This window comes from Staurois parvus, unplaced genomic scaffold (assembly GCF_062004578.1).
Source record: "Staurois parvus isolate SC_StPar_1 unplaced genomic scaffold, SC_StPar_1.0 ptg000594l, whole genome shotgun sequence".
In the NCBI taxonomy this organism is placed as follows: domain Eukaryota; kingdom Metazoa; phylum Chordata; class Amphibia; order Anura; family Ranidae; genus Staurois; species Staurois parvus.
The window spans coordinates 2091331-2118791 of record NW_028318390.1 but is presented as its reverse complement, the minus strand read 5'-3'; the positions used below and the strand labels follow the sequence as shown (position 1 = coordinate 2118791).

At 40.9% G+C, this 27461-nt stretch overlaps 1 protein-coding gene across 1 annotated transcript in view; it reads right to left on the bottom strand.

Annotated features, from left to right (window-relative positions):
* Positions 1–27461, bottom strand: part of SLC6A2 (solute carrier family 6 member 2) — a 769042-nt gene that overhangs the window by 598013 nt on the left and 143568 nt on the right. The window contains exon 6 of the mRNA XM_089692558.1: positions 17867–18001. Within this exon, the coding sequence (XP_089548684.1) occupies positions 17867–18001 (135 nt within the window). The remainder of the gene's footprint in view (positions 1–17866; positions 18002–27461) is intronic.

Below are 27461 nucleotides of genomic sequence, written 5' to 3'. Positions count from 1 at the left end.
GCCATGTGCCACTTTCAGGTCTCCTCACACTGCTGGTGTGTTCAATTTTTTGACATAGGGTGCTGGCAGATTACGGGCCTCCCATAGCTGCTGCCAGGCCCCTAATCTGCCATGGGCCCCTATACCGCCTCCTCATGCTGCTGCCAAGTCCAGAGTCTGTCATGGGTCCCTGTACGCCCTCCCATTGCTGCTGTCTCCATCGCCACACTCTGCCATGTGCCACTTTCAGGTCTCCTCACACTGCTGGTGTGTTACATTTTTTGTCATAGGGTGCTGGCAGATTACGGGCCTCCCATAGCTGCTGCCAGGCCCCTAATCTGCCATGGGCCCCTATACCGCCTCCTCATGCTGCTGCCAAGTCCAGAGTCTCTCATGGGTCCCTGTACGGCCTCCCATTGCTGCTGTCTCCATCGCCACACTCTGCCATGTGCCACTTTCAGGTCTCCTCACACTGCTGGTGTGTTCCATTTTTTGTCATAGGGTGCTGGCAGATTACGGGCCTCCCATAGCTGCTGCCAGGCCCCTAATCTGCCATGGGCCCCCGTACCGACTCCTCATGCTGCTGCCAGGCCCGTAATCTGTCATGGGCCCCTGTACCGCCTCCTCATGCTGCTGCCAGGTCCAGAGTGTGTTATGGGTCCCTGTACGGCCTCCCATTGTTGCTGTCTCCATCGCCACACTCTGCCATGTGCCACTTTTAGGTCTCCTCACACTGCTGGTGGTTTCCATTTTTGTCATAGGGTGCTGTATGGCCTCCCATTGCTGCTGCCTCCACCGCCACACTGTGGCTCCACACACTGGTTTTGTCCCCGTGACTGCCCAAATGAGTGAAGTGTGCGGTGATTCTAAGATCGACGGCACTCATCTGCATGTCATACTGACTGACAGTATTATTTCTCTTCCCCAGCAGACACCAAGGGCATTTAAATTAAAGGTACAGTGTTCTGCACTAATATAAAGGCTCTCTGAAGCCTAGAAACACCCTTTTATAAGTTAAATTCGCAGCGAATATATTCGACTCGAATCAAAATTTTTCCACGAATTCGCCGAATCAGTCGAATCGAATTTTTGAATACTTCGCTCATCTCTAGTATTATCGAGGGTGGAAGAGACGGGAGGAAAAACTGGATAAACATGCCCAAGCCATATTAAACATAGAGAGATAGTTGATGGCAATGAGAAAAGAGCACAGAAATCTGCTATATAAATTGGAAGATCAGGAGAACAGGGACAAAAGATACATCTTAAGGATATAAGGTTTCCCGGAGATCTCCCAAGGAGAAAATTTGACAGAAATAATTGGGAAATTGCTTGTTATAGTAATGGATAGATCTGCAACAGAGCCTAAAAAAATTGATAAAGTATATAGAATTGGAGGATTACAGCAAGATGGGAGAAAAGAAAACTCGAGAGATGTGATTGTACAATTCCATTATTATCGAGATAAAGAGGAGCTTTGGAAGAAGATAAAAGGAAGGGCAGCAATAAAATATGGGGAAATAAACTTGCAGATCTTTGCTGACCTAGAAGTGGATACATTAACAAGAAGGAGATCACTGAAACCATTACTTGAACAATTGAGAAAACAGAACGTTCGATACAGCTGGGGATTCCCAGCATGTCTAATCGGTTGGAAAAATGGCCGCTCAGCAAGACTCAATTCCCAGAGGATTTGGGAGACTATTGCGAAAGATTGGAGTTGCAGAAAATAGACATTCCTGGGTGGAGGGAAGAGGAGAGGGAGACGGGAGGTATAGAAAAGGAGAGGTGGCAGGCAGTTCCTAGGGGGAAGAGAAATGATGATGTGAGGGGTGGGGGGGGGAGAAGGAACCGGGGGGGGTGTTAACTGAGTTTTGTTTTTTTTTTGTTTTTTTTCTCTCTCCCCTTCGTGTCATTCATCCTCCCCCTCTTCTTTATGATTAGAGATTGGCGGGACAAGGGAGACGGGGTAAGCAATCTGGTGGAAGTTCATGGGCAGAGCTTCACCTTGAAGCTAAATCAAAGGTGGGATTAGGTCCACAAATGATTCGGAGGCAAAGCAGAAGTCTAAAAGAGGGTAGGGTGGGTATCGGGGAAGGGATAGGGGAGGGGGGTGGGGGGGATGGGGGTGAGAGGATGGGTGGGATGGGAGGGGGAGAGGGGGGGTGAAGGGTATGGGGAGGGGGTAGGTAGGTTAAGACTCTGTGATATAGTAGGAGATACATTAGCCTGGAGAAGATATGGAAAGAGGGGATGGAGGAGAGGAGAGTAAGGAAAGAATGGAAGAGATACAGTTTGTAACTCACAATGTTAATGGATTAAACAGCCCTGGGAAGAGATTCAGGATATTTAAGGAGCTTCAGCATATATTGTCTTCAGTGGTTTTCTTACAGGAGACACATTTGGGGAGACAAACAAACTTGAAATTAAATTCTAGATACTATCCATTGTGGTTCTATGCAGACTCCCCAATTAGAAGAGCTAAGGGAGTGGCAATAGGATTTGCAAAAAATATAAGTTTTGAGTTGGAGGACACATTGGTAGATCCTGAAGGGAGATTTCTGTTTTTAAAGGGAAGATTACAAGAAATAGATTGTACATTAGCAAATAGTTATTGTCCAAATAAGAAACCGGAGCTATTCTTAAAAAATACTCTGAAAAATCTAATGGATTTCAAAAAAGGTGGTTTAATTGTGGCGGGAGATTTCAATCTTTGCATGGACCCTCAGATAGATATGACGTCTCCTGTGCAGAGGGAGGAGAGTAGGTCTCTGAGAGCCTTGAAGAAAATGATATTTCAATGTCAACTTGTAGATATGTGGAGAATTAAGCATATGAAGGACAGAAACTATACGTTTTACTCTCATGCACACGAGATGTATTCAAGATTGGACTATATATTGCTGGAACATCGACTTATTGAGTATCTGGTCAAAGTAAAAATATAAGTAATGTCAATATCGGACCATGCTCCTGTTACAATGAAATTACTATGGGGAAAGGAGTTGAAGGGGGAAAAGTATGGAGTTTAAATGAGACACTTCTCCTGGATCAAGAGACAGATCAAAAAATTTAAAAAGAAATAGAGCAATTTTTTAAAGAAAATGATACAGGAGATGTGTCTGTAGCAACAGTGTGGGAGGCTCATAAGGCTTATATTAGAGGAATCCTTATTGCGATCGGAGCAAAGAAGAAAAGGGAAAGAAGAGAAAAAATGAATGTGCTTCTCAGGGAACTTTCTGAACTTGAACAGACACATAAAAGTAGAGTAACAAAAGAGATTATGCAGAGGGTAATAAATAAAAGAGAAGAACTAAATAATTTTCTGGACAAAGATAAGAGAAGAGTATTTAATAAAATGATAAGTGAGAGATATAGATGGGGATATAGGCTAGGAAAGTATTTAATGAGGGCTCAGAGATAAAATAAATATAGAAACTATATAGAAAAAATAAGAGACCCCAAAGGAGAATTCGTGTACTCAACTAAAGAGATCGCTAGGGTGTTTAAAGAATATTATAGCAATTTATATAATATTACTCCCCATAGTTCTACAAATAATGATGGAATAGGAAAAATGGAAAAAAGAAGGGCTATATTTAAAAAATGCTGGATTACCAAAAATAAGTGAGGTACAATTAAAATCCCTAGAATCAGAAATAACGCAGGAAGAAATACAATTAGCATTAAAAAGTACCTTGGCTGGGAAAAGCCCAGGACCAGATGGATATACGGTGAGCTATTATAAAAAATATAAAGAACTATTAGTACCTAAATTAAGGATATATATGAACGCATTGGAGGGAGAAATGGAAATGAGGTGGGAATCCCTACAAGCACATGTAGTTCTCATAAAGAAGGTAAGTATGTCACTCAATGTTTAAGCTATAGACCGATTTCTTTACTGAACACAGATACTAAATTATATGCAAAAGTTCTGGAAAACAGGTTGAAAGACCTAATGCCTGAATGGATACACATCGATCAAGTGGGCTTTGTTCCAGGGAGAGAGGGTAGAGATAACGGATTGAGATTTTTGTTCCTCATCCAAAAAAGCAGAAAAGAGAAAACCCCTGCGGTGGTGCTCTTGATCAATGCCGAAAAGGCATTTGATAAGGTAGGCTGGGGATATATGATGGATACACTGGAAGTACTGGGGATGGGAGATAGAATGAGAGAATGGATAAGGAAGTTATTTAGTTAGTATTAGTATTTCGGGATGCTAAATGGAACAAGACAGGGATACCCTCTGTCTCCACTATTATATGTTTTGTCATTAGAATCTCTATTGTCTACAATAAGTAATAATGTGGATATAAAGGGAATACGGATAGGAGACACAGAGCATAAGGTGGCAGCTTATGTGGATGATATGTTGTTTTATGTGGGGAACCCTAGGATAACATTGCCAAATTAAATGACATCACTGAAAGAGTATGGGGAGATATCAAGCTTAAAAATTAATCCAACAAAAACAGAGATCTTAAATATAAACCTTCCAAATAGAGAGAAAAATAGGATACAAGAGGAATTTCGCTTCATCTGGAGAGAAAAAGAATTAAAATATCTAGGAATAAAATTAACTGCTTCCTCCAAGAACTTATATAAATTAAACTATATCCCATTGTTAAATGAGATTAAGGATGAACTAAGGAAATTATGAGGGGGAACCCCGTCATGGATAGGTCGTATAAATCTGATAAAAATGGTGATTATTCCAAAAACCTTATATAAATTTCAAATGATACCAATTAAATTACCAGAAGTATATTTCAGAATAATTAAAAAAAATGATAAGATATATTTCGACGAATAAAAAACCAAGAATAGGTTATGAAATTTTATGTAGAAATAAAGAAAAAGGCGGACTGGGTGTACCAGATTTGAAAAGATACTATAACTTGGTAATAATGGCAAGAATTTATGACTGGACACATACAATGCAAAAGGGAAAAGTTGGGTTAAAAATGAAAATACACTAAGTAATACTAATTTAAGTAGGATCGTGTGCTTGCCCACACAATACCAAGGATTAGCTGATAGCACAAGTTGGTTCACATTAAATGTTTTAATGTATTGCACAGACAGATGGGAATTTAATTCACTGGTAATGCCCTTAGGGTCTACAGAGTTTTTTCCCCTGGGTAAAGAAGGTATCACAGGGAAGTGGATTAAGAAGGAAGATGGACTTCCGGTTCCGGCGCCGGATGCTGTAACACGCGGGACCCGCGGCTCCCGGGATCCCGGCTATACAACACCCGCTAACTGCCTCGGGGTCCCCGCTCTCCAGCTCTCGGGTGTCCCTTACCTTCTGGCAGTGGCCCCGGCATGGAGCGGTACCTTCTGCCGGCGCAGTCCGGCCACGAGTCGGCGGCTAGAGCGGAGGGGTGCGGCTCTCCCCCTCCTGCAGCCAAGATGGCCGACGATGCCTGTCACAATATGGACACAGGCAAGGAGCGAGATCACACTCAGGGAGCAGTCATAAGGGAATCTCCCTCCAACCTCCTCACTGCCTCTCCACTCCCTTTTGACACTGACTGCCTTAATGAGCAGTATACTAAGATAGCACAGGCAGTGTCTTCTATCTTGCTCCCTAACATCACTCAGGCTGTAGATAGAGCAGTCACAATGGGCATTGAACAGCTGAGAAAGGATCTCAGCAATCATTCTAAACGATTATCTGAGGCTGAACAGCGTTTATCTGATTTAGAAGATGAAGTCCATTCAATGCAAGCGGGTACATCACAATCTAATAGTATACAGCAAAGTATTTTGGATAAAATCGAAGATTTGGAAAATCGATCACGTAGGAATAACCTACGCATTGTGGGTCTTCCAGAATCTTTCAATACTGGATCTCTCCCCGATTTATGCTCAACACGGATCCCGGCGGCGTTAGGCCTATCCTCCTCCTGCCAGGTCGAGAGAGCTCACCGCCTGGGGCCTCCATCTACCGAGCGCCGAACGCCACGTTCAGTGATTGTCCGCTATCTCAACTATGCTGACCGCGTAGCGATCCTCACCTCTTTCCGTAACTCACGTTCTCTGCAGATTGAGGGTCACAAATTACTGCTATTTGCGGACTACTCGCAGGAAGTGTCGCGTAAATGGAAAGCATTCCAGCAAGTATGTGCCACTCTTTATCAGAAAGAAATAAAGTTCACATTGGCGTATCCGGCCACGTTACGGTTCACTGCACCATCTGGGGTCTCTAAATCTTTTGTCCATCCTGAAGAAGCCCACCAATATCTCCGAGATCACCTAGCCGAAGGGGATCCGGCAACACAGCAGGCGGGTAGAAATTTTGGGCCCAGAGATCAACGCAGTCCCCGCAAAGACCCACCTAAACGTCAACGAATCATTCCATCTTCCTCTAAAGCTCGCCCGCCTTGAAGGTTTAGGAGGCCATTGGTCTCTACATTAAAGCTTCAAGCTTTTCTCTTGATCCGATTGGCTCAGATGAAAGAGCTTTCTACTGGTATTTTTTATTTTTGAATGGTATTGTTTGCATACTGAAATGCTCACACATTCTAAAGTCTGAGCCTGTTCGGTTGTTCAGCGCTAGATGTTTTAAGCATTATCTGTTTGGCACAAGTCCTTTGCATTGTTACCTACTTCAATGTCATGTTTTATTTACATACAGTCATGGCCGAAATTGTTGGCACCCTTGATATTTTTCCTGAAAATCAAGTATTTCACACAAAAAAGGTATTGCATTAACACATGTTTTGCTATACACATGTTTATTCCCTTTGTATGTATTGGAACAAATATAAAACAGAGGCAGAAAAGCAAATATGACATAATGTCACACAAAACCCCAAAAATGGGCTGGACAAAAGTATTGGCACCCTTAACTTAATATTTGGTTGCACACCCTTTGGAAAACATAACTGAAATCAGTCGCTTCCTATAACCATCAATAAGCTTCTGACACCTCTCACCCGGAATTTTGGACCACTCTTCCTTTGCAAACAGCTCCAGGTCTCTCTTATTGGAAGGACACCTTTTCCCAACAGCAATTTTAAGATCTCTCCACAGGTGTTCAATGGGATTTAGATCTGGGCTCATTGCTGGCCACTTCAGAACTCTCCAGCGCTTCTTTGCCATCCATTTCTGAGTGCTTTTTGACGTATGTTTGGGGTCATTGTCCTGCTGGAAGACCCAGGATCTTGGACGCAAACCCAGCTTTCTGACACTGGGCCCTACAGTGCGACCCAAAATCCTTTGGTAATCCTCAGATTTCATGATGCCTTGCACACAGTCAAGGCACCCAGTGCCAGAGGCAGCAAAACAACCCCAAAACATCATTGAACCTCCACCATATTTTACCGTAGGTACTGTGTTTTGTTCTTTGTAGGCCTCATTCCGTTTTCGGTAAACAGTAGAATGATGTGCTTTACCGAAAAGCTCTATCTTGGTCTCATCTGTCCACAAGACGTTTTCCCAGAAGGCTTTTGGCTTACTCAAGTACATTTTGGCAAACTGTAGTCTTGCTTTTTTATGTCTCTGTGTCAGCAGTGGGGTCCTCCTGGGTCTCCTGCCATAGCGTTTCATTTCATTTAAATGTCGACGGATAGTTCGCGCTGACACTGATGCTCCCTGAGCCTGCAGGACAGCTTGAATGTCTTTGGAACATGTTTGGGGCTGCTTATCCACCATCCGGACTATTCTGCGTTGCAATCTTTCATCAATTTTCCTCATCCGTCCACGACCAGGGAGATTAGCTACAGTGCCATGGGTTGCAAACTTCTTGATAATGTTGCGCACTGTGGACAAAGGCAAATCTAGTTCTCTGGAGATGGACTTGTAACCTTGAGATTGTTGATATTTTGCCACAATTTTGGTTCTCAGGTCCTCAGACAGTTCTCGTCTCCTCTTTCTGTTGTCCATGCTTAGTGTGGCACAGACAGACACACAATGCAAAGGTTAAGTGAACGTCTCTCCTTTTTATCTGCTTTCAGGTGTGATTTCTATATTGCCCACACCTGTTACTTGCCCCAGGTGAGTTTACAGGAGCATCACATGCTTGTAACATTCTTATTTATCCGCAGTTGTGAAAGGGTGCCAATACTTTTGTCCAGCCCATTTTTGGAGGTTTGTGTGACATTATGTCGAATTTGCTTTCTTTCCTCCCTTTTTTTGTTTTGTCCCAATACACACAAAGGGAATAAACATGTGTATAGCAAAACATGTGTTAATGCAATACGTTTCGTGAGAAATACATGATTTCCTGGAGAAATATCAAGGGTGCCAACAATTTCGGCCATGACTGTATATGCCTGAATTTTACTTCTTCCTTCCCGCATTTGCCTTGCTCCATACATCAGCAGTGCTGCGGGGGAGGGGTGCTAGAGCCGCTGTCGGGAGTTCGTTTGAGGGACGCCCTCACGTATCCTAGCTACTTGGTCCCAGGGGTAGGCTCCTTTCACTGCTACTCCCGGTCACGCTGATGTTGGTGGATACAGCATGCTGAATGACGTGAAGTCCTTTATACTGTTTGGGTATATTATATGTTTTGTATTTTTGTTGGGCTTTATTAGGGCCCCTGCTCTTGTCTTCGCTTTCTCTCCTCTTTTTTCTCTCCAATCCCACCTTTTCTTCTTTGGAGATCTCCGTCGTCTTCTGAGACCAGATTTACACCACCCCCATCCGCCTAATGAGGCAGCGCTAATTGTTACTACATCTCTAATTGGTAAGTCCCTTATCTTCTTATCACATACCTTATCCCAGCTAGAATGACACGTATTTTTTCCTGGAATGTTAAAGGCTTCAGATCCCCTCACAAACGCATGGCAGTACTAAGACATCTGCGGCGCTTACGCGCGGATATAGCTCTACTCCAAGAGACTCATCTCACACAGCCTGACTTTGTCCGTATGCGAAAACTCTGGGTGGGTCACGTCTTCGGCTCCTCTTCTCTTAATAATAAAGCAGGGGTACTTATTCTTATTCACAAGAGACTCAATCCTGAATTGGTCTCTGTGGATGCAGATGCCGAAGGCCGTTTCATAGCAGCACATGTCAAAATAGGACCCCAAGAGTTGGTCCTTGCCAACATATATGCACCCAACTCCCCGACGAGGCAGGTTTTTCAGGGCCTGTCTTCACGGCTGGCACCCTATATCCACAAGCCGCTTGTCATGGGAGGTGATTTTAATTCTGTTATGCAGGAGCAGGAGGATAAATCGCAGAGTGTTGACCGAGACTCTCGCTCTACTCAGCCTCCCCGTCCAACGCCCACATTACTTGGTAGTTTCGTTGAAGCTATGCAATTTACTGATATATGGCGCTTGACACACCCAGACGGTAGAGATTACACTTTCTATTCTCCCGTTCACCACTCTTTATCACGAATCGATTATATTTTTTGCAACCCCACAACGTTGCAACATGTTGTATCATCTACCATACATGACATAGCCATATCGGATCACTCTCCAATTTCTATCATTATAAATTTCTTAGATCCTACACCGCACCCTAGGATATGGCGCTTCCCCTCGTTTTTGGCAAATAATCAGGAGCTTTCCCGACAGCTACAAGACACTTGGGCAGATTTCCAATCTACTAATGCGGCTCATGTCTCTAATCCAAATTTATTTTGGGATACGGGGAAGGCGGTATTACGTGGTAAAATCATCGCTTTTACGTCCGCATATAAAAAAAGAATTCTGCACCATTTCACGGAGGCTAGTAACCTTCTTAGACTGACTCAGCGCAGGATGACGGACTCAAATACACAGGAAAATAGGACAGCTTGGGCGGACGCTAAAAATCAGTTCGACACATGGGCAGCAGCACAGGAAACACTTCATCACTCATACCTTGACTTACAGTATCATAGGTTTGGTAACAAACCAGGCAAACTTCTGGCGCGCATGTGTAGGAAGCCCTTTACCCCCACGCAATTCACCTCTCTAAAGGATTCTCAGGGGATACTTAAACCATCTTCGGAAGAGATTATATCTATTCTGGAAAGTTTTTACGCAAATTTATATGGGTCGGACCCTATAGACCAGGCACGGGCACACTCCTTTCTTGACAGCGTACATCTACCACAAATAGATCCAATAGCACTGCAATCTCTAAATGCCCCGATATCACAAGCGGATATTTGTCTAGCTATTAGTTCCTTAGCCAATGGTAAAGCTCCAGGCCCAGACGGGTACACTTCTGAATTTTATAAACTTATGGATAAAACCCTCTCTCCTACTCTACAGCTGGTATATCAGTCTATTCAGGAGAGCGGGGTATATCTGCCATCAGCTTCGCAGGCCCACATTAAATTAATAGCCAAAAAAGGCAAGGACCCCTCGGACCCTGGTTCTTATCGTCCGATTTCTCTCCTTAATCTAGATGCAAAGATTCTTTCTAAAATTGTAGCTAACCGTTTGGCCATCATTTTGCCCACCCTTATTCATCCTTCTCAAGCGGGCTTTTTAAACGGGCGCTCGGCCACCTCGAATATCCGCAAAGTGCTCACAGTTTTACATCAGGCTAAAAATAACCCATTACAGGATCTAGCGATTGTTTCCCTCGACGCTGAAAAAGCTTTTGACAATGTAAGTTTTCAATGGCTTTATTCGGTCCTCACTAAATTTGGCTTTTCCGGTCCATTCACGCGTTTAATTCAGGCTATGTATTCCGCCCCGACAGCTCAGGTAGTGGCGGCGGGGAAAATATCCAATCCCATTCCATTACATAAGGGAACAAGACAAGGCTGTCCATTGTCCCCCCTGCTTTTCAACTTAGCTTTAGAACCCTTAGCCCGCTTCTTGTTGTTTCAATCACAACTTCATGGCATTCAAATTGCCCAACAGGATCTTCGTTTAGCTTTATTTGCGGACGACATACTAATATTCACCTCCAACCCGACTCTAGACTTACCGTACATTCAGTCCGTTTTCGCAGATTTTCGGTGCTGCTCGGGTCTCCGTATTAATTTTGCGAAAAGTGAGGTTCTGCCCTTATATCACGCTCGACTCCCTGAGTGGGCTGGCAACTCACTTTTTAAAATTAATACGAACCATATCACTTATCTAGGTATTAAAATTGGGAAATTAGCCTCGTCACTTTATTCTCTTAACTATTCACCAGTAATTCAAAAAATTTTAGGGGAATTGGAAATGTGGAAAGAACTGCCATTATCACTTATGGGTAGAGCCCACCTCTTCAAGATGACGAGTTTTCCGAAGCTTCTGTATCCTCTTCAAACTATCCCTCTCCTGCTCAAACATACGGATATAGTCAGGCTGAATAAAGCGATTTCTAGTTTCTTATGGAGGGGGCGCCGTCCGCGCATAGCTATATATAAGTTGTTTCTTCCTAGATGTGAGGGTGGTCTGGGCCTTCCCAACATTAGGCTCTACAATCTATCTTGTATTTTATGGGTATGTATAGATTGGATCTCCCGTTCGTCTGTGTTTTCTAATTACCGACTCGAATCTGCCATGGTGAGCCCATATGATCTGTCGGCCCTTTTACATTCTAATTCTGCCTCACTTCCTCCACATCTTAAACACAATCCACTCATACGGGATACCCTCTTCACATGGAGGGAGGTCAGACGTAGACTAGGAGTTTCTCCCTGGCTGTCTCACTATCTCCCTATCCATCACAATCCTTCCTTTTCTGTCTCTCAACATCATGCAGCTTATGAAAAGTGGTATGACCAGGGTCTTAGACTTGTAAGTCAGTTGTATGACTCAGCATCAGGATCCCCCCTTCCGTTCCAACAAATTCTTAGCTCGTTTGACTTACCTTCTCATCATCTTTTGTATATCTTGCAAGTTAGGAATTATGTGACATCCTTAGTGCAAAACAAGTCCACTCGCTTTTGCTCTACTATGATAGAAGTCCTTGTAAGGAATCAAAAATACAACATATCCAATATATATGGTCAACTGTCTATGCACTATGCAAAACCGCTGGAATCTTATACTTCCGTCAAAACGTGGATACGAGACTTTGACAATGCCTTCACCGCGGAGCAAATGCTCACAGGTTTTAATACTACCTGTGCGTTCAATACGAACGAATTTTGGAGGGAGCAGCAATTCAAAATTATGCATCATGCCTATATGCCTTGCCTGTACTCCCGAGCAGACTCATTGATCTCTACATGTCCGCTCTGTGGTTCATATAAACCGTCACTTCACCACAGATTCTGGAATTGTCCACTGGTCTGTGTCTTCTGGAACCAACTTTTGAACTTTGTGCTTTTCATCACTACTCTCCAGTTACCTAGGGACCCGCTGCTGCTTCTCTTTGGCAATTTGGAAATATCAGTGTTTGCTGCCCCACACCGCCATCTTTCTTTGTTCAGAGCAACCAAACCATGGCTATCCATTTGCTTGATGGCGGCGAGAAGGTCTATTTTGAAAAAATGGGTCTGCAACTGTCCGCCTACCATCTCGGACGTCAAATTGGAACTCAACTTTCTACTTCGATTGGATCGGCTTGGTCTGCATATAGCTCCTTCTACAACAGGAGTGGAAAAGTTCAACTGCAAGTGGGGTCAATATGTTTCAAAAGTACTCCCTAGTTTGGAGCCCCAGCACCCCTCTCATGGTTTTCTAAACTAGATTAAGCTAGTTTCCAGAGTATTCCTGATGCATGGTGTTACTATCGCTCAAGGGGTCAACTGATTGCTACATTATTAATGCTGTGTCCCTCTCAGAAATCTCCTTTGCTCTCGCTTTGCTCTCCTCCCACTTCGCCACTCTGGCTTATTACTCTCTCTCTTATTTTCATTGCTGACCTATATGAAGTGGTCCCCTACTAGCACATCTTTATACATACTGATGCGCTGCTTCTCATTATACTTTACTATCTCACTATACTTTACTATATTTTTACTTTATCAGTCTATTAATTTTTTATCTTAATCTCTATATCCTGGCATGTTTTCATGGTCCTCTGGCCTCAGACTTTTGGTACTTCTGATACATAACTTCTTGTACTCCAGTTCTCCCTTTTTCCTTCCCTTTTGGCATATTCTTTATATGCTGGCTTTTCCAGCTCCTTGGTCTTATGTTCCTACTGTTATATCTCTATCCTATATTTTCACTTTCCCTTCACTTTTTACTCTCATGCACGATGACCTCCCTATTGGTCGATATGACAAATGCTCAACATTGCTCACTTATTCTTTTTGCTTTACGTATGATTATATATATATATGTGATTTTTCGAAATCCTGCATACTTTAACTTCAAGCCCTTGAACCCTGATATATTACATGTTCTATATTTTCCCATAGATACTCTTTCTTTCCAAACTTCTCTACTCCCTCTTGGATTCTTTCGGGGCTTCTGTAATATGTTTATGAGTAAAATTGTTCTCCTGGAATTTATTCATCTGATATGGCATGTTGCCACGCTATGAATAATAACAAACCTCATCGTTGGTTATTTTGTGTGTACAATAAAACCCAATAAAGTTTCTTTAAAAAAAAAAAAAGAAGGAAGATGCACAATTGAGGGATATAATGGCGGGGGAGGAAATGGGCTCACTCAAGGATTTTGAAAAAAAAAGGGAGACGTTTTCATGAGAATGGAGTGGCTTTATTTTCAATTAAAACACTTTATAGGGAAGCTTCCAAAACCCTTAAGAACAAGAAAGGATTGGAACCCCTTTGAGCGGTTATTAGACAAACGAGGGGATGGGAAACACAGAACTTCTAAACTATATAAGATTCTCACTGAAATAAACACAGATATAAGGCTACCATATATAGAAAAATGGGAAAGGGATATAGGTGTAATAATAGATGTGGAAAAACAGAGGAAAATGTATAGATTAATCCATGAAAATATAAACATGCAGGAGGCAGAAATGAACTATAAATATTTGGCAAGATGGTATATTACACCGAGTGTGGCACACAGATTGAGTGGAGATAATTCACCTTTGTGTTGGCGGGGATGTGGAGGTAGAGGCACTATGTATCACATATGGTGGGAGTGTCCTAAAATACAGGAGTACTGGGAGAAAACAGTGAACTTGATTCAGAAAATTACAGAGGTTGACATTATATTAGACCCAGAGACTTGCCTTTTCCATAGTACCAAGTTTTCAGTCAAAAAATATAAAAAATCTGGTGTACTTTATTATTTGAATGCAGCAAAGGGTTTGATACCTAAGTTCTGGCAGAGACAGGAGGTGCGGAAAATAGAGGATTGGGTTGATAGGGTGGATCAAATATGTAAGATGGAGGAACTTTACCATATGAATAAAGATAAGATGGAGAGCTATCATATAGGATGGAACATATGGGAGGAATTAAAAAAGTTAAAGTCAAATATAGAGTTTATGGGGGAATAATATAAAATAACATGGTTACACTTTTCTCTTCTCTTTTGAGGGCATGGATCTCCAGAAAGGAATAGTAAAATGCAGAGCAGAGGGGGTGGGGGCGTTGGTTGGGGGGGGGATGGGTGGTATTTAGGAGGGTGGGGAGAAAAGGTGGTACGATAAATGTACTGAAAATGTGTCAATGTTTTTAAAAGAGTATATTTGTACAATTTATTTCTTTGAAAAATCAATAAATATTTAAATAAAAAAAAAAAGAAAAATGTGTCAGAATACTTTTTGGCCTAAATTTAAGAAAGAAATTATTTATCTGCAAAACCTTTTAACAGAAACTAAAAAAACCTTTGTTTCAATATGTTTGTATATAAACAACTCAAAATAAAAAAACCCAGTGGTGATTAAAAACCACCAAAGAAAGCTCTATTTGTCTCAAAAAACTGTAAAAAAAATAATTTGGGTACTGTGTTGCATGACTGAGTAATCATCATTCAAAGTGTGACAGTGCTGAAAACTGAAAAATGGCCTGGGCAGGAAGGCGGTGAAAGTGTCTTGAAGTGGTTAGTTGATTTAGCCATTTCTTCTTTCTGTACTTTGGCAGCACTGCTAATGTGTTTGGCTTCCTTTTGTCTCTAGGTTTATACACGTCTCTGCTTTATGTTTCCTTGAATCTCCTATTTGTTGATTTTTTTTTCTTCTTTACTATTCCTCTTATCTCTTTAGTCCCCGTTCACACTGCATGCAAATTAGATATCATGCGACTTCACTTGAAGTCACATGATTTCAAAGTCGCATTTCAATGCAACTTTGAGTGTAACTTGTAGACATCTGTGCAAATTCATGCAGAAATTACTTTTCAAATTGGATTAGAACGGTTCCATTGATGATCATTGGATGCAATTTTGTCATGCAATTTGAATGGTCAAATTGCATGACAAGTCGCGAGTGTGAACCAGGGCTATGTGTACTATATTGTTTTTTTTCATTTACTCTTATTAATTTGACATATATAATCTAGTTGCTTCCAGGATGGTAGACTTTACCAGTACCCACTGATTTCTGACTCGTGACATTTTGCTCCAATCTTTTAATTGATTTTTTAGAAATACACCATTTCAGCTAAATGTATCCTTTTTGATTAATTGATTAAAAAAAATAATAATTAATTGATTTCATTTTCCAAAAAATTGTGGCAAAACAGTTTGAATTTCAAACTACTAACTAGACCTCTTTCTAAATACTTTGGACTGCCTGTTCTTCAAAAAATGGGTAATTTTATGGGTGATTGTACTGTCTTGTCATTTTAGGTTCTCAAAAAATGCAATAAGCAGTCAAAGCATCAAGGTTGGGTTGATACATTTCAAATACAGTATATATCGTTTGTAAATGATTAAATCCCAAATAGTGCTGTGCTCCTCTTATTATGTACTTTAAAAATTATATCAATAAAGTGAAATAAAACAAGGAATATATCACATAAAACAATTCATAAAGTGATAATTTTACAGTCCATCACAAAAAAGTGCTCTTCTTGAAAAAAGTGCTTTTCTTAAAATTAATGTGCTTGTCTTGAGATAAAGTGCACTGCAGGAAAAAGATCTTATTATGCGCTCACCTCAGAGGAAGCCTAACTTTCAATTAGGCAACCATAGCTTTGTGCTTTAAAAGACAGGATGATTCATCTCCTCTTAATTGATGATATGCTGGATCAGCAGGTGTACTTCTCCATTTTCTCCACCGGGGTTATCTTAATGTTAACCTCTCCTTGCAGGGACTTGGTTACATGGATATAATTTTTAAAGCACATACTAAGAGGAGCTCAGCACTATTTGGAATTTAATCATTTGCACATTACACATAATAAAAGTGTGTGTATCAGCGCCAGCGAATTTCAACATTTTAATATTGGTATATAAAATTATAGTGGCTCACAAGCACTTTATTATAATTTAATATATCGTTTGTAGACTTTATACATTTCAGAAAATAAAATTCATTTAGGTGAAGTTTTGATAAGCAAGTAATTGTCAGCATTAAAAACTGAAAAATGGTCTGGATGGGAAAGGAGTTTACCATATCGGGCCACAAGTGGTTTAGCAAGCTCTTTGTCAGGACTGTAGAGCCATATTGTAATGAATTAACAATTCCATACTGTGAATTTGTACAACATAATGCTAGTCAGCTAAGTGGGTATTCCCCACTGTACCATATATTGCAAATTAGACAAAAGCCATAGAAAGGGAGAAAATACATTACTTAAAAGAAAAGTTAAAGCTTATCTCCAGGCACAAACATGTTTACTTAGCCATAAAGGATATAAACTAACTTTGTGTGCTTTGCAAGCCTTACAGGTTTGTATGTTTAAAAAGTAGTGGTGACATCACTGCTGTGCAGTAAATCTCCTAGAGCACATACAAGACTAATCACCCTGCACAATGATAGAGAGCAGCATAGATTGGGCTTAATACAGGAAGCTCCTGCACAGAGGGCAACATTTTAAAAAAATTCAAGAATGAATACTTAGTCCTCTTATATATATACAATATTTTCTTATCCCAGAGTTGAACCACCAGCTGCATAGCGAGATTTTGCTTTAATGTGAAACTATGTACAGCATAAATGCACATTATGGAGGAATCACTTGTGACAAGTCCAAGCTCTCCCTCAACATTTCATCCACCACCATTAATCTTCTGCTACATAAGTGTCTTTCTTCTTCATTTATAGGGTGGCCATTGTTTGAGTCCCAATTTCCTGTGTATTGTCACCATTGCTTGTCTGTTGCCTGTGCATTGTCACGATTGCCCGCTATTTGCCATATATTAGCACAATTGCCCATTTGTTGCCCACTTATTGTTGCAATTGACCATTGGACAGCTGTGTGTTGTTACAATTGCCAATTTGTTGCCTGTATAATGTCACAATTGTCCATTTGTTGTTTATGTTTTCTCACAATTGCCAACTTATTGGCAACAAGTTGTCATGATTGCCAATTTATTGTCGGGAAAGGGTAACAATTATCTGTTTGCTGCCTGCACACTGTAAATAATTATCCATTTGTGACCCATGTATTGTTGGGATTGCCATTTTTGCAAGATATTGTCAAGTCATCACTGCTAATAAGCCCTTGAATTTTATTTAGCATTCTTTTATTATCCCAATGCTTCACCATCACACACTTTACGCACCATTATTAACCCCTTGGATTTTAACATATCTTTTACCAACATGATTGTATGCAATATTCAAATAAAGAAAATCATCACAGTGTTTTTTTTCCCTGGCGGTCAAATATGCTAGTTAAGCCACTGTAGATTAACATTGTACTTTAAAATTAGAATGGTATGTACATATATATCAATATTGTTAGTGTGTGATTTCAAATTTTAAAATTTGTGTGCTTCATGAGTTATTCAACCTCATCATAACACCCTGCAATAAAGGACTATCGTGAATTAGTTTAACACCAGAGTTTTCTATACTGCTTTTTCAGTATAGTAAATCTTAATACACATTTTAAATTACATTTGGTCAAAACATGTAAAAGACATAAAGGTAAAAAATAAGCACTTACGCCAGGTTCTATAAGTCTTTTGAAGTCTATGTGAAGATATGCACTAACGCCTTTGAAAGAGCCAGGGAGTGTTGCACCACGAATGAGAAGAACAAACAGTACCACATATGGTAATGTTGCAGTTATCCAAACCACCTATAATTCAAAATTACTATTAATTTGGACAAAAACATGGCAAACATTTAGCTAACAAATACCATTAAATACTTAAAAACATCACAAAAGGTCATTTTTTAACATATTGCTTAATAAAGTCCTCACATGAATGTTTAAAGAAGAACTTCAGTTAGATTTTTCTTTCTTTTTACCATGCAGTGGTCCTATGTCCCCACTGCATGGATCGACTGCTCGTTTTTTCTAGGGGTGAGGACTAAGCTCATACTCACCTGACCCACCGATCCTACGGAAAGCCACACTCTCCCATGGTCCGGCGGTGAACTGTTCCTGTCTATGGAGCGTGCATTGAGCGTGCTGTCATCAGGAACAGCCCATTTACAAGACCACTGGACAGTGGGGGGAGCAGGGAGGTCTAGTGAGTATATCTTCGGTGTCCTCTCCCCTAGAACAAAAAAAGATTTTAATCCATGCAGTGCTAGTACAGCTGCACTGCCCAGGCCAAAAGAAACGTTTCCCAGATTTCTGTTTTAAGAATTGTTGACAATTATGCTTTTCATATCTTTACATCTTTTTTTAGGCATTGCAGCTTACCAGACCTTAGATGTGATGGCTGCATTTGTTTTTTTTTTTCAAGGTTTTTTCCCTTTAGTTTCACTTGGTGATTCTGCCAGTAACATACATGCAGTCCCAGGATGACAACACTCACTCACACATCTGTACCAGGACAACAGAAACAGGATACAACCACAGAATCCTTCCCTCTTATATTGTCCACAACACAGAGGGGTGTGGTTCTGTAGTCCCCAGAGCTAACTATGAACAATGTAACCAATTATAGTCAGCACAGACATGGAGCACAGAAGTTGTCAACTTAAAAGATCAACAGGATCAAACAAATATAACAAAACCCCGTCGGAACTGTTCTAGACTCACAGAATGAAACAGGAAGGCCTGAACTTATCATCTCTACATGGACAGACTGGAAGCCATTTTGTTCTGTATATTCTGCTCAGCAACAAATTGGCAAAAAAAAAATTAAAAAATGCAAAACGTATTAAAAAACCTGTGCAAAAAGGCAAAATACACTGCAAAAAGGCATTCAAAATGCATTAAAAAGGCACATGTGTTGCGTTTTTGATGTGTATTACTTTTTAAATCTGCCCAGCAACTAGTTGGCCAGAAAAAAAAAAATTTACAAACGCGCAACACGCATTACAAAGAAACATACCTGCGAAAACACACTGCAAAACCGGACAAAACACAAATTGCATTGGTGTAAACCAGGCCGGAAATGCATTGGAAATGCAGAAAAAATTTGCATGTTGCGTTTTTTATGCATTTCGTGTGTTTAATCTGTCCAGCAACAAGTTGTCCAAAAAAGCCACACAAAGTACATCAGAAATGTGTCAAAAACATCCATGTAAAAATGCAAAACGCAATGCAAAAAGTACTGCAAAATGGACAAAATGAAAGCTCCATTGGTATGAACCAGGCATGAAATGTATTGAAAACCCATCAAAAACGCACACGTGTTTTGTTTTGATGCTTTTTTTTAGTCACATGACCTACAAAAAAAACGCACACTAAAATTGCGGCAACATCGCAGGTAAAATAGCAGCAAAATCGTAGGTAAAAACACAGAACAAAATCACAGCCAAAATCGCAGCAAAATCACTGGTAAAATCAAGGCAAAATTGCTCATTTTTGGCGGCCATTATCAGCACCTTTTTTCCTATCGACAAAATGCCGATAACACTATTTTCGGCTGCTACATTTTGGCCTGCCGATCTTTTGGTGCATCCCTACCAATGATCATATTTAGGCAGTGATATCACTGCTATCCTTGCCTTTTTGATTACGTGGCCAAGGATTTGCAATCATGTAAAGAATTGGCCGGTAACAGGAGAGGTTGCTAGGGATGTAGGAGGTGTGAACACCCACTGCTTCCTTAGAAATCAGTGACATCAGGAGGTTGTCATGAGTAGAAGAGGTAGAAATACTACTTATATATGATGCTCAGCTCCCGACAAACTGGGGCTGAACAGGCAAAAGTTCTGACATTTGTCTGAACGCCCAACAGCATAAGTTAGAACTGAACCATCAGATCATCCCTAATCAGATAAGTGTGCAAGTCATATAATTGTACTGAATGGCTTAGGGGGAAAAAAATCACAGCAGCATAATCATACAGAATAGTTTAGATGTAAAAACAAAAATTCACATGGCTTTTGTTTATTCATCTAATACATTCATATTGCTCCCTCAACCTAATGATCATGAATACCAGATCAAGGAAGGACATTTTGCTCCTCTTTGGCTTATGCTTGAAAAAAATAGCGAACATTAATTTGAAAAAAAAGTAAAATATAGGAAATGCTGCAAATCTTTCATTTCTGTTATTTTTTTTTGTCACATTGAGCATGATTATTAGTGGCTATAAATTACTATAAATAGCCAAATAATTTGGAGTTATTTGAGACATACTGTACATTTGACAAAAAAAATGCAGTTTTTGTGCCATTTTTTTCTTTTTTCTCTCAAACTCAAATTACCAAACACAAACAAAAGTTGAATTTTTTTTTAACTTTTTAAAATTTTGGTGGGGTTTTTTTATCCCATTATACCCGAAATCAGCATTAAAGCAGAGCTCCACCCAAAAGGGGAAGTTACACTTTACGGACTGCTCCCCCACTCCCCATTAAGGATTGGCATCTTTGGGGGGCGGGTACCCAAATTTGACAGGTACCCGCTCTCACTTTCGGTCCAATCGCCTAGGTGATTGGAAGCAGAAGGTATCCTCCCTCCCTCCCTGTAGTCTTTTGGGACACGTGACAGGTCCCAGAAGACTACAGGACCATTCAGGAAGCTCTGCTCGCGCTTGCGCAGTGTGTACCCGGCTGTGAAGCCGTAAGCTGCACAGCCAGGTGCCCACACTAAAGATGCCAGCCTCCTGTAATACAGGATGGCCGGTGAAACGGGCTGCGAAGGACACACTGTGGGATCGAGGGACAGGTAAGCGGTGGTTTTTTAAAAGTCAGCAGCTACAGTTTTTGTAGCTGCTGACTTTTATTTTTTGACAGGGTGAGTGGAACTCTGCTTTAAGCTAATCATACATGAGATTAAAAAAAAAGAGATAAAAAATAAATAAATAAATAAATAACCAATAAAAAATACACTATTTTTTCTTACACAGCATGTGCATATTTTCTCTCATACTGATTCATTTAGAAAAAGCATTAATAACCACTTGCCTATCAGGTACTTTCACCTCCTTCCTGTCCAAGCCAATGTTCAGCTTTCACGCTGTCACACTTTGCAACACTGTACCCAAATTAAATTTGTATTATTTTTGTGACACAAATAGATCTTTCTTTTGGTGGTATTTAACCACCATTGTGGTTTTCATTTTTTGCTAAACAAACAAAAAAAGACCAAAAAAGTTTTAAAAAATTTGTTTTTTTTTCTTACAAAAAAGGTTTTTTCAGTTTCTGTTAAAAAGTTTTGTAAATAAGTGATTTTTCTCCTTCACTGATGTGTGCTGATGAGGCTGCACTGATGGGCACTGATGGACACTGATGAGGAGGCACTAATGAAGCTGCACTGATAGGTGGCACTGATGGGTACTGATAGGCGGCACTGATGGGCACTGATGAGGAGGCACTGATGAGGCTGCACTGATGGACACTGATAGGTGGCACTGATGGGCATTGATAGGTAGCACTAATGGGCACTGATAGGCGGCACTAATAGGTGGCACTGATGGGTGGCACTGACAAGCATCACTGATGGGCACTGACAGGCGTCACTGAGGAGGCACTGATAGCCAGCACAGATGTGCACTGATGGGTGCTGAAAACCAGCACAAATGAGAACTGATGAGCACTTAAAGCCGACACAGATATGCACTATTGGTCACATTGATGATCAGGGCATTGATGATCAGTGCCCTGATGATCAGTGTAGATGTCCCCCTAAGAAATGCTTACTGGCTCTCCTCACGCGCTGCCAGCATAAGGAGAGGACTGCCGATAACCGGCATTTCCTGTTTACATGTGATCAGCTGTGAATGGACACAGCTGGTCACATGTAAAGGGCGGCTCTGATTGCCCCCCTACTTGGACAAGTAATCAGCTGTGTCCATAGGACACAGTGATCACAGATCGAGCACTGCGTGTGCCCCAGGGGGTGCGGTTCTGGGAGGACATCCATGGATTCCTTCCAGAACTAGCTGACCACGCTGTAGCCGTATTTTAGAAGTTAAAGCTGACCTCCAGAGAAATTAAAATGTCTACAAATATAAAGTAATGTTGCCTGGAGGAATGCTTTTTCTAATATCCTTCATTATATTAATGATCTACAAGATATTAAAGTAGAACTAAACACAGCAATTATTTTTTCATTTTGGGTAGAGTAAGGGAGAGTCATGCCCCTTGTCCCTTGTCAGTTTTTCTTTTCCAGTTGTTGTCCTTCATTTCCTGTCTCATAGCCAAAACAGGAAGTGAGAGCAAATTCCTCCAGCGTGTCCTCCCTTTTTTATGACAACACAAAATCTACATAGCATTTTCTTTCACTTTCAGTGATAATGATAAACAGAACACATAGAAAAGGTGATTCTGCCTAACAGGGGCACATACAGCAATAAAAACCAGACCACTCCTATCCAAAACCAATAAATAAAAGGTTTTGCCATTAGCTTTATTTTATTGCACCAGTCCACCATCTGCTCATGTACACATCCATAAACCTATTTAACAGCCCAGTCTATTTGAAGATGCACACACAAGTTTGTAAACTTGAAATGTTGGACTACAAAGGGTGGTAAAAACAATGCTTCTAGGTAAATATTCTTATGTGCAGCAATACTTAAATACTACACTATGGGCACTTTCCTTGGTCTCCCTTGAGGAGCTTTGCTATTTTCAGAGCCCTGCTGTGATCCAGTCACCAGCCCACCAGACCCAGAGAGGGAAGCACCTGTAATTCAGGAATCTTCACCCACCTATCCCTTAAAGGGGACCTCTGGCCTACTGGATCTACCTACACCTACTGAGGGCTATTTATCCATACCAACCTGAAGGAGAACCCACCCTGAGTTCCAATCCGGACCTAGACCAGTGAAGTGGACCTATATGATTTATACACTGCGTAATCCTATTATGCTTCTAGTTAGTGTGCAATTTTTACCTTAACACAGGAAGCACCACCACTGGACTGGAAGCTATATATCACTCATTTAAAAACTGTCACTGACTGTTTTTATCATTGGGGACATATATTATGATATATTATATGATACCATTATTTGTTGATTAGCGCTGCACATATATATTTTTATGCGATTTTGACAAGGCTTTTTATTTGGTTTCCTTGGATGTTCAGCTGCTTACCTTATAAGAGCGCTCACTTTTATTGCTATTTTATTCTATAGGTAAATATTCTTGTTTTTGCTGAAGACCGCACTGGACTTTCTGGATCAGTCACTGGCCGTAGGTGGGTGGTTGTGTGGGTGAGTAGGGAGATGTCCCTCTAGTCAGCTGTGCCCAATGGTGGATACTGGAGGTAAACTCAAACCCAAACACATTGGCTCGATGTACAGTACTTGTCACTATTCTCAATAAATGACTCTTAATCTACCATCAAACTTGCATTGTTTTGGACATCAGGTGCCCCTTCTTTCCTTTTATTCCAAGTTTGGGTAATTATTGGTATGCAACACACACGGCTATATTGTAACCATCCATCCAGCCCTTTTCACAAATACTGTAGTAGTTTTTCTGCTTGTGAGTTTTATCAGTAGCAGCATGTCAGGAGGTACATACTAAATTTACATACATCTCATTATCCACCATTTTGGTATAATCTGCTTTTAAATTCTTCATTACAACAGAATGCTAAATTCTCCAGATCCTATCAGGGTCACAGTAACTGTTCTGTAAAGATGTTCTGCTTTATACAAGTTTTCAAGCAGGTTATGTAAATCATACTAAATTCGAATGTTTAAAACCTATAAATTCACAATTCTTGTCAAAGGAAGTTTATTTATAGTTGGATTTTAGAGTAATTTATGTTTAAGCTGACATTTTAATATCCCCAGCAGAATTTAAATTTTTTTCTATACCTACGCTATGCTGTTCCTCAAAAAGGGGGCTGTGAAAATAGTATTCTAGTAGTATGTTAGACAAGATACACGTATTTTCTTCCAGAATGTTAATTTAAAAAAAATAGTAAAGTGATACTAAACCCAGGACCCTGCATTCACTATATCTGGTCTCCCACAGTACACACAACATGGAAATGCAATTATTTTAGTAAATATAAACTGCTAAATACCTTTTCTCATCAACAGTTAGAGCAGTCTTGTGACTTCAGTAGAGCACTGATTAAAGCTTGTAAGAGTTTTCTTTCTGCTCTAGGAGGATATGAAATCCCTAACCCTCTGTCTGGACAGCGCTGATTGGCGCTGTGCTAATAACATGCACTGGCCCAAGAAAAAAAAAACTCTCTAGCAATACTAGAGTTATAAAAATATCTACAGGACATTCATAGTCCACCAACTCTGTTTATCAACCTTGTCTGTGTAAAGCTGAACACAGGTCTGTCAGCATACCAAGACATTTTGGATGATTTCATGCTCTCAACTTTATGGGAACAGTTTGGGAATGGCCCCTTTCTGTTCCAACATGACTGCGCACCAGTGCACAAAGCAAGGTCCATAAAGTCATTGATGAGCGAGTTTGGGGGGGGGGGACTTGACTGGCCTGCACAGAGTCCTGACCTTAACCCAACAGAATACCTTTGGGATGATTTAGAGCAGAGACTGCGAGCCGGGCCTTCTCGTCCAACATCAGTGCCTGATCTCACAAATGTGCTTCTGGAAGAATGGTCAAACATTCCCATAGACACTCTCCTAAACCTTGTGGACAGCCTTCCCAGAAGTTGAAGCTGTTATAACTGAAAAATGTGGGCAAACTCAATATTGAACCCTACAGACTAAGACTGGGATGCCATTAAAGCTTGTGTGCGTGTAAAGGCAGGTGTCCCAATACTTTTGGCAATATAGTGTGTACAATATATATATGGAGTAGTTTGAGGAGGGCTGTACCCCTGGAACATTTCTTTTGGTTGTCGCTGTCCTGGTACCCTTGGCTTCCCTTTTGGCTGTGCATATCCTGAGGCGCTAGAGAGTACATACGATATCCGGTACTGCAGAATCAAGAGAATGCCAAATCCACAGCTTTCTCTCCCCAGAAACACTAGTCTGGACCGTTTCATTTACCCTAAATGTGAATCCTGTGTCACATTTTCTTATCTTCTCACAGTGACAGAGTCTCGTGTTGTCACATATCTGCCCCCCTCTGTTTCGAACCAGAGGGAGGAACACGTTAACCCATCACTGTGGTTGGAACACCTCTATGCAAGCCAGTGGATGCATAGGCCTAACTCTTTTTCTGGGTATTTCCAGGCTCTCCCTACCCTAAGGGACACTTCCATGGGAAAGGGACAGGGGCTGCTGTGTCTTACCGGTGTCACCGATTCTGTGTCCCACTTCGATTCGATCCACGAGGTGCTGCTGGAGGAGGGCTGGAGACGGTGTCCATCCTGTGTCTTCATCTCCCTGGATCTTGATCATGATGTGGGTGGGATGACATGCCGCCCCTCTCATCTGGCCACAACCATGGGATCACTGGGCAGACTATGGCAGCCTTTCCCTCCCTCTGCAAGCTCCGCTTCCTCACGTGTGATTGGCCGCTGGATCTGTAGCTCAGGAAAGGCACACGGGCATCCAATCACCGTCAAGGAGGCGGAGCTTGGAGTGGAGGAGCGAAGCGGCGGCGCGAAGATCGAAGAAGATCGAGTGAGGGACCATTCGGAGCCAGTGAAGAGAAGGAGAGTGGCCAGAGAAGGAAGACAGCTGATCGGTAAGTGTCTGTGTCGTGTGTACGGGATCTGGGCAGAGCAGATGGTGCTGCTGCAGCCAGGTATGTTGGCTGTGGATGAGAGAGGGAGGGGGCCTGGGCTGGAGCAGGGGTCAGCAATGGAAGTATCATTACATCATTTGGGTGCAGCATTGCATGACCGCGCAATTTTCAGTTGAATTAGTGCAGCGCCGAGTAGCAAAAAAGAGGCCTGGTTATTAAGGGAGGTAAATCCTCTGGATTGCAAGTGGTTAAAAGAAAGCAAATGTTCACCAACAAATGTTTTTTCTTTTTTTGTTATGCCAACAACAGCGCACCACTTCGTACTCCAATCTTCCTATCTTCTCATCAAGATCTCCTTAGCCAGAATGTGTTGTATGTCATACAATCTCTCTCTCTCTGATCTTCCAATGTGCTGATCCAAATCTCCAAAAGAAAAAACTAATATAGTGTAGTATTTCTTATACACGAAGATTGCAAGTGCAACCTGCATGTCTTGTGAATAGCCTTTTTGGAATCAAGTATCAATGTGCCCAATCGCCTCCTCACTTCTTCACAAATTCTCAGTGATTATGAAAGATAAGCATACTCCCACAGTGCAATATTGCTTAAAGCAAATTTAATAATGTAATAACGTGTTTACATGTGTTTGGAATACAAGCAGCTTGATTCAATTTCCAAAATGGGCACCGCTGCACTTCCGGTTGCGTCTGAAGTCACATCTGTCCGACGTGTTTCGTTGTAGAATCGACTTCCTCATAGGCAATAGGCGTCAGATGCCACTGGACTTCTACTTATGCAACATCTTGCCCACATCTGGCGGCCATGGTCTCCATCTTTCTTACTGGAAAGATATCTGAATGCAGCACTAACCTACTGTCCTATAACCCCATGTCCTTTAGAATTCCTAAAACAATGTCCTTTTATAATCCAACAAGGTTAGGTTAGTATATCATCCCATCTAGTGGTAAATCAAAGTAATGCTAATGAAGCTAAATATAACATGTTTGTAAACCCTGACTATTTAGAATATCTTGGTATCCCTATCCTCTCTACCACATTATAGCATATAGATATAAAATCTGTATTACAAAATAAATGAATTAAGACTATATTAAAATAATTAATGAACCAATAATCCACATGGAAGAAAAATATATTTTAAATATATTTTAAAAATATTCTCCCCAAATATATTGACATATATTTGCAATACTACAAATTTGGCCGTATTCTATATATATATATGTATATACATATTTATACTGTATGTTCAATGCTTATACAGGACCCTGAGGTAGAAAGGAGGTTGAGGGAGGAAATAGCAATTTTTTCTGTTAAACAAAACCGAAGAAGTTTCAGTAGCCACTATTTGGGAGGCACATAAGGTGTATATTAGGGGAATTTTGATCACAACAGGGGCCAAAAAAAAGAAAGAACGGTAGAAAAAAGTAAAAGAGGTGACGAAGGAGTTATATGGTTTATAGCAGGCACATAAAAAGAAACAGGATACGGAGATATACTCAAAGATTATATTTAAAAGAGAAGAGCTAAAAGACCAG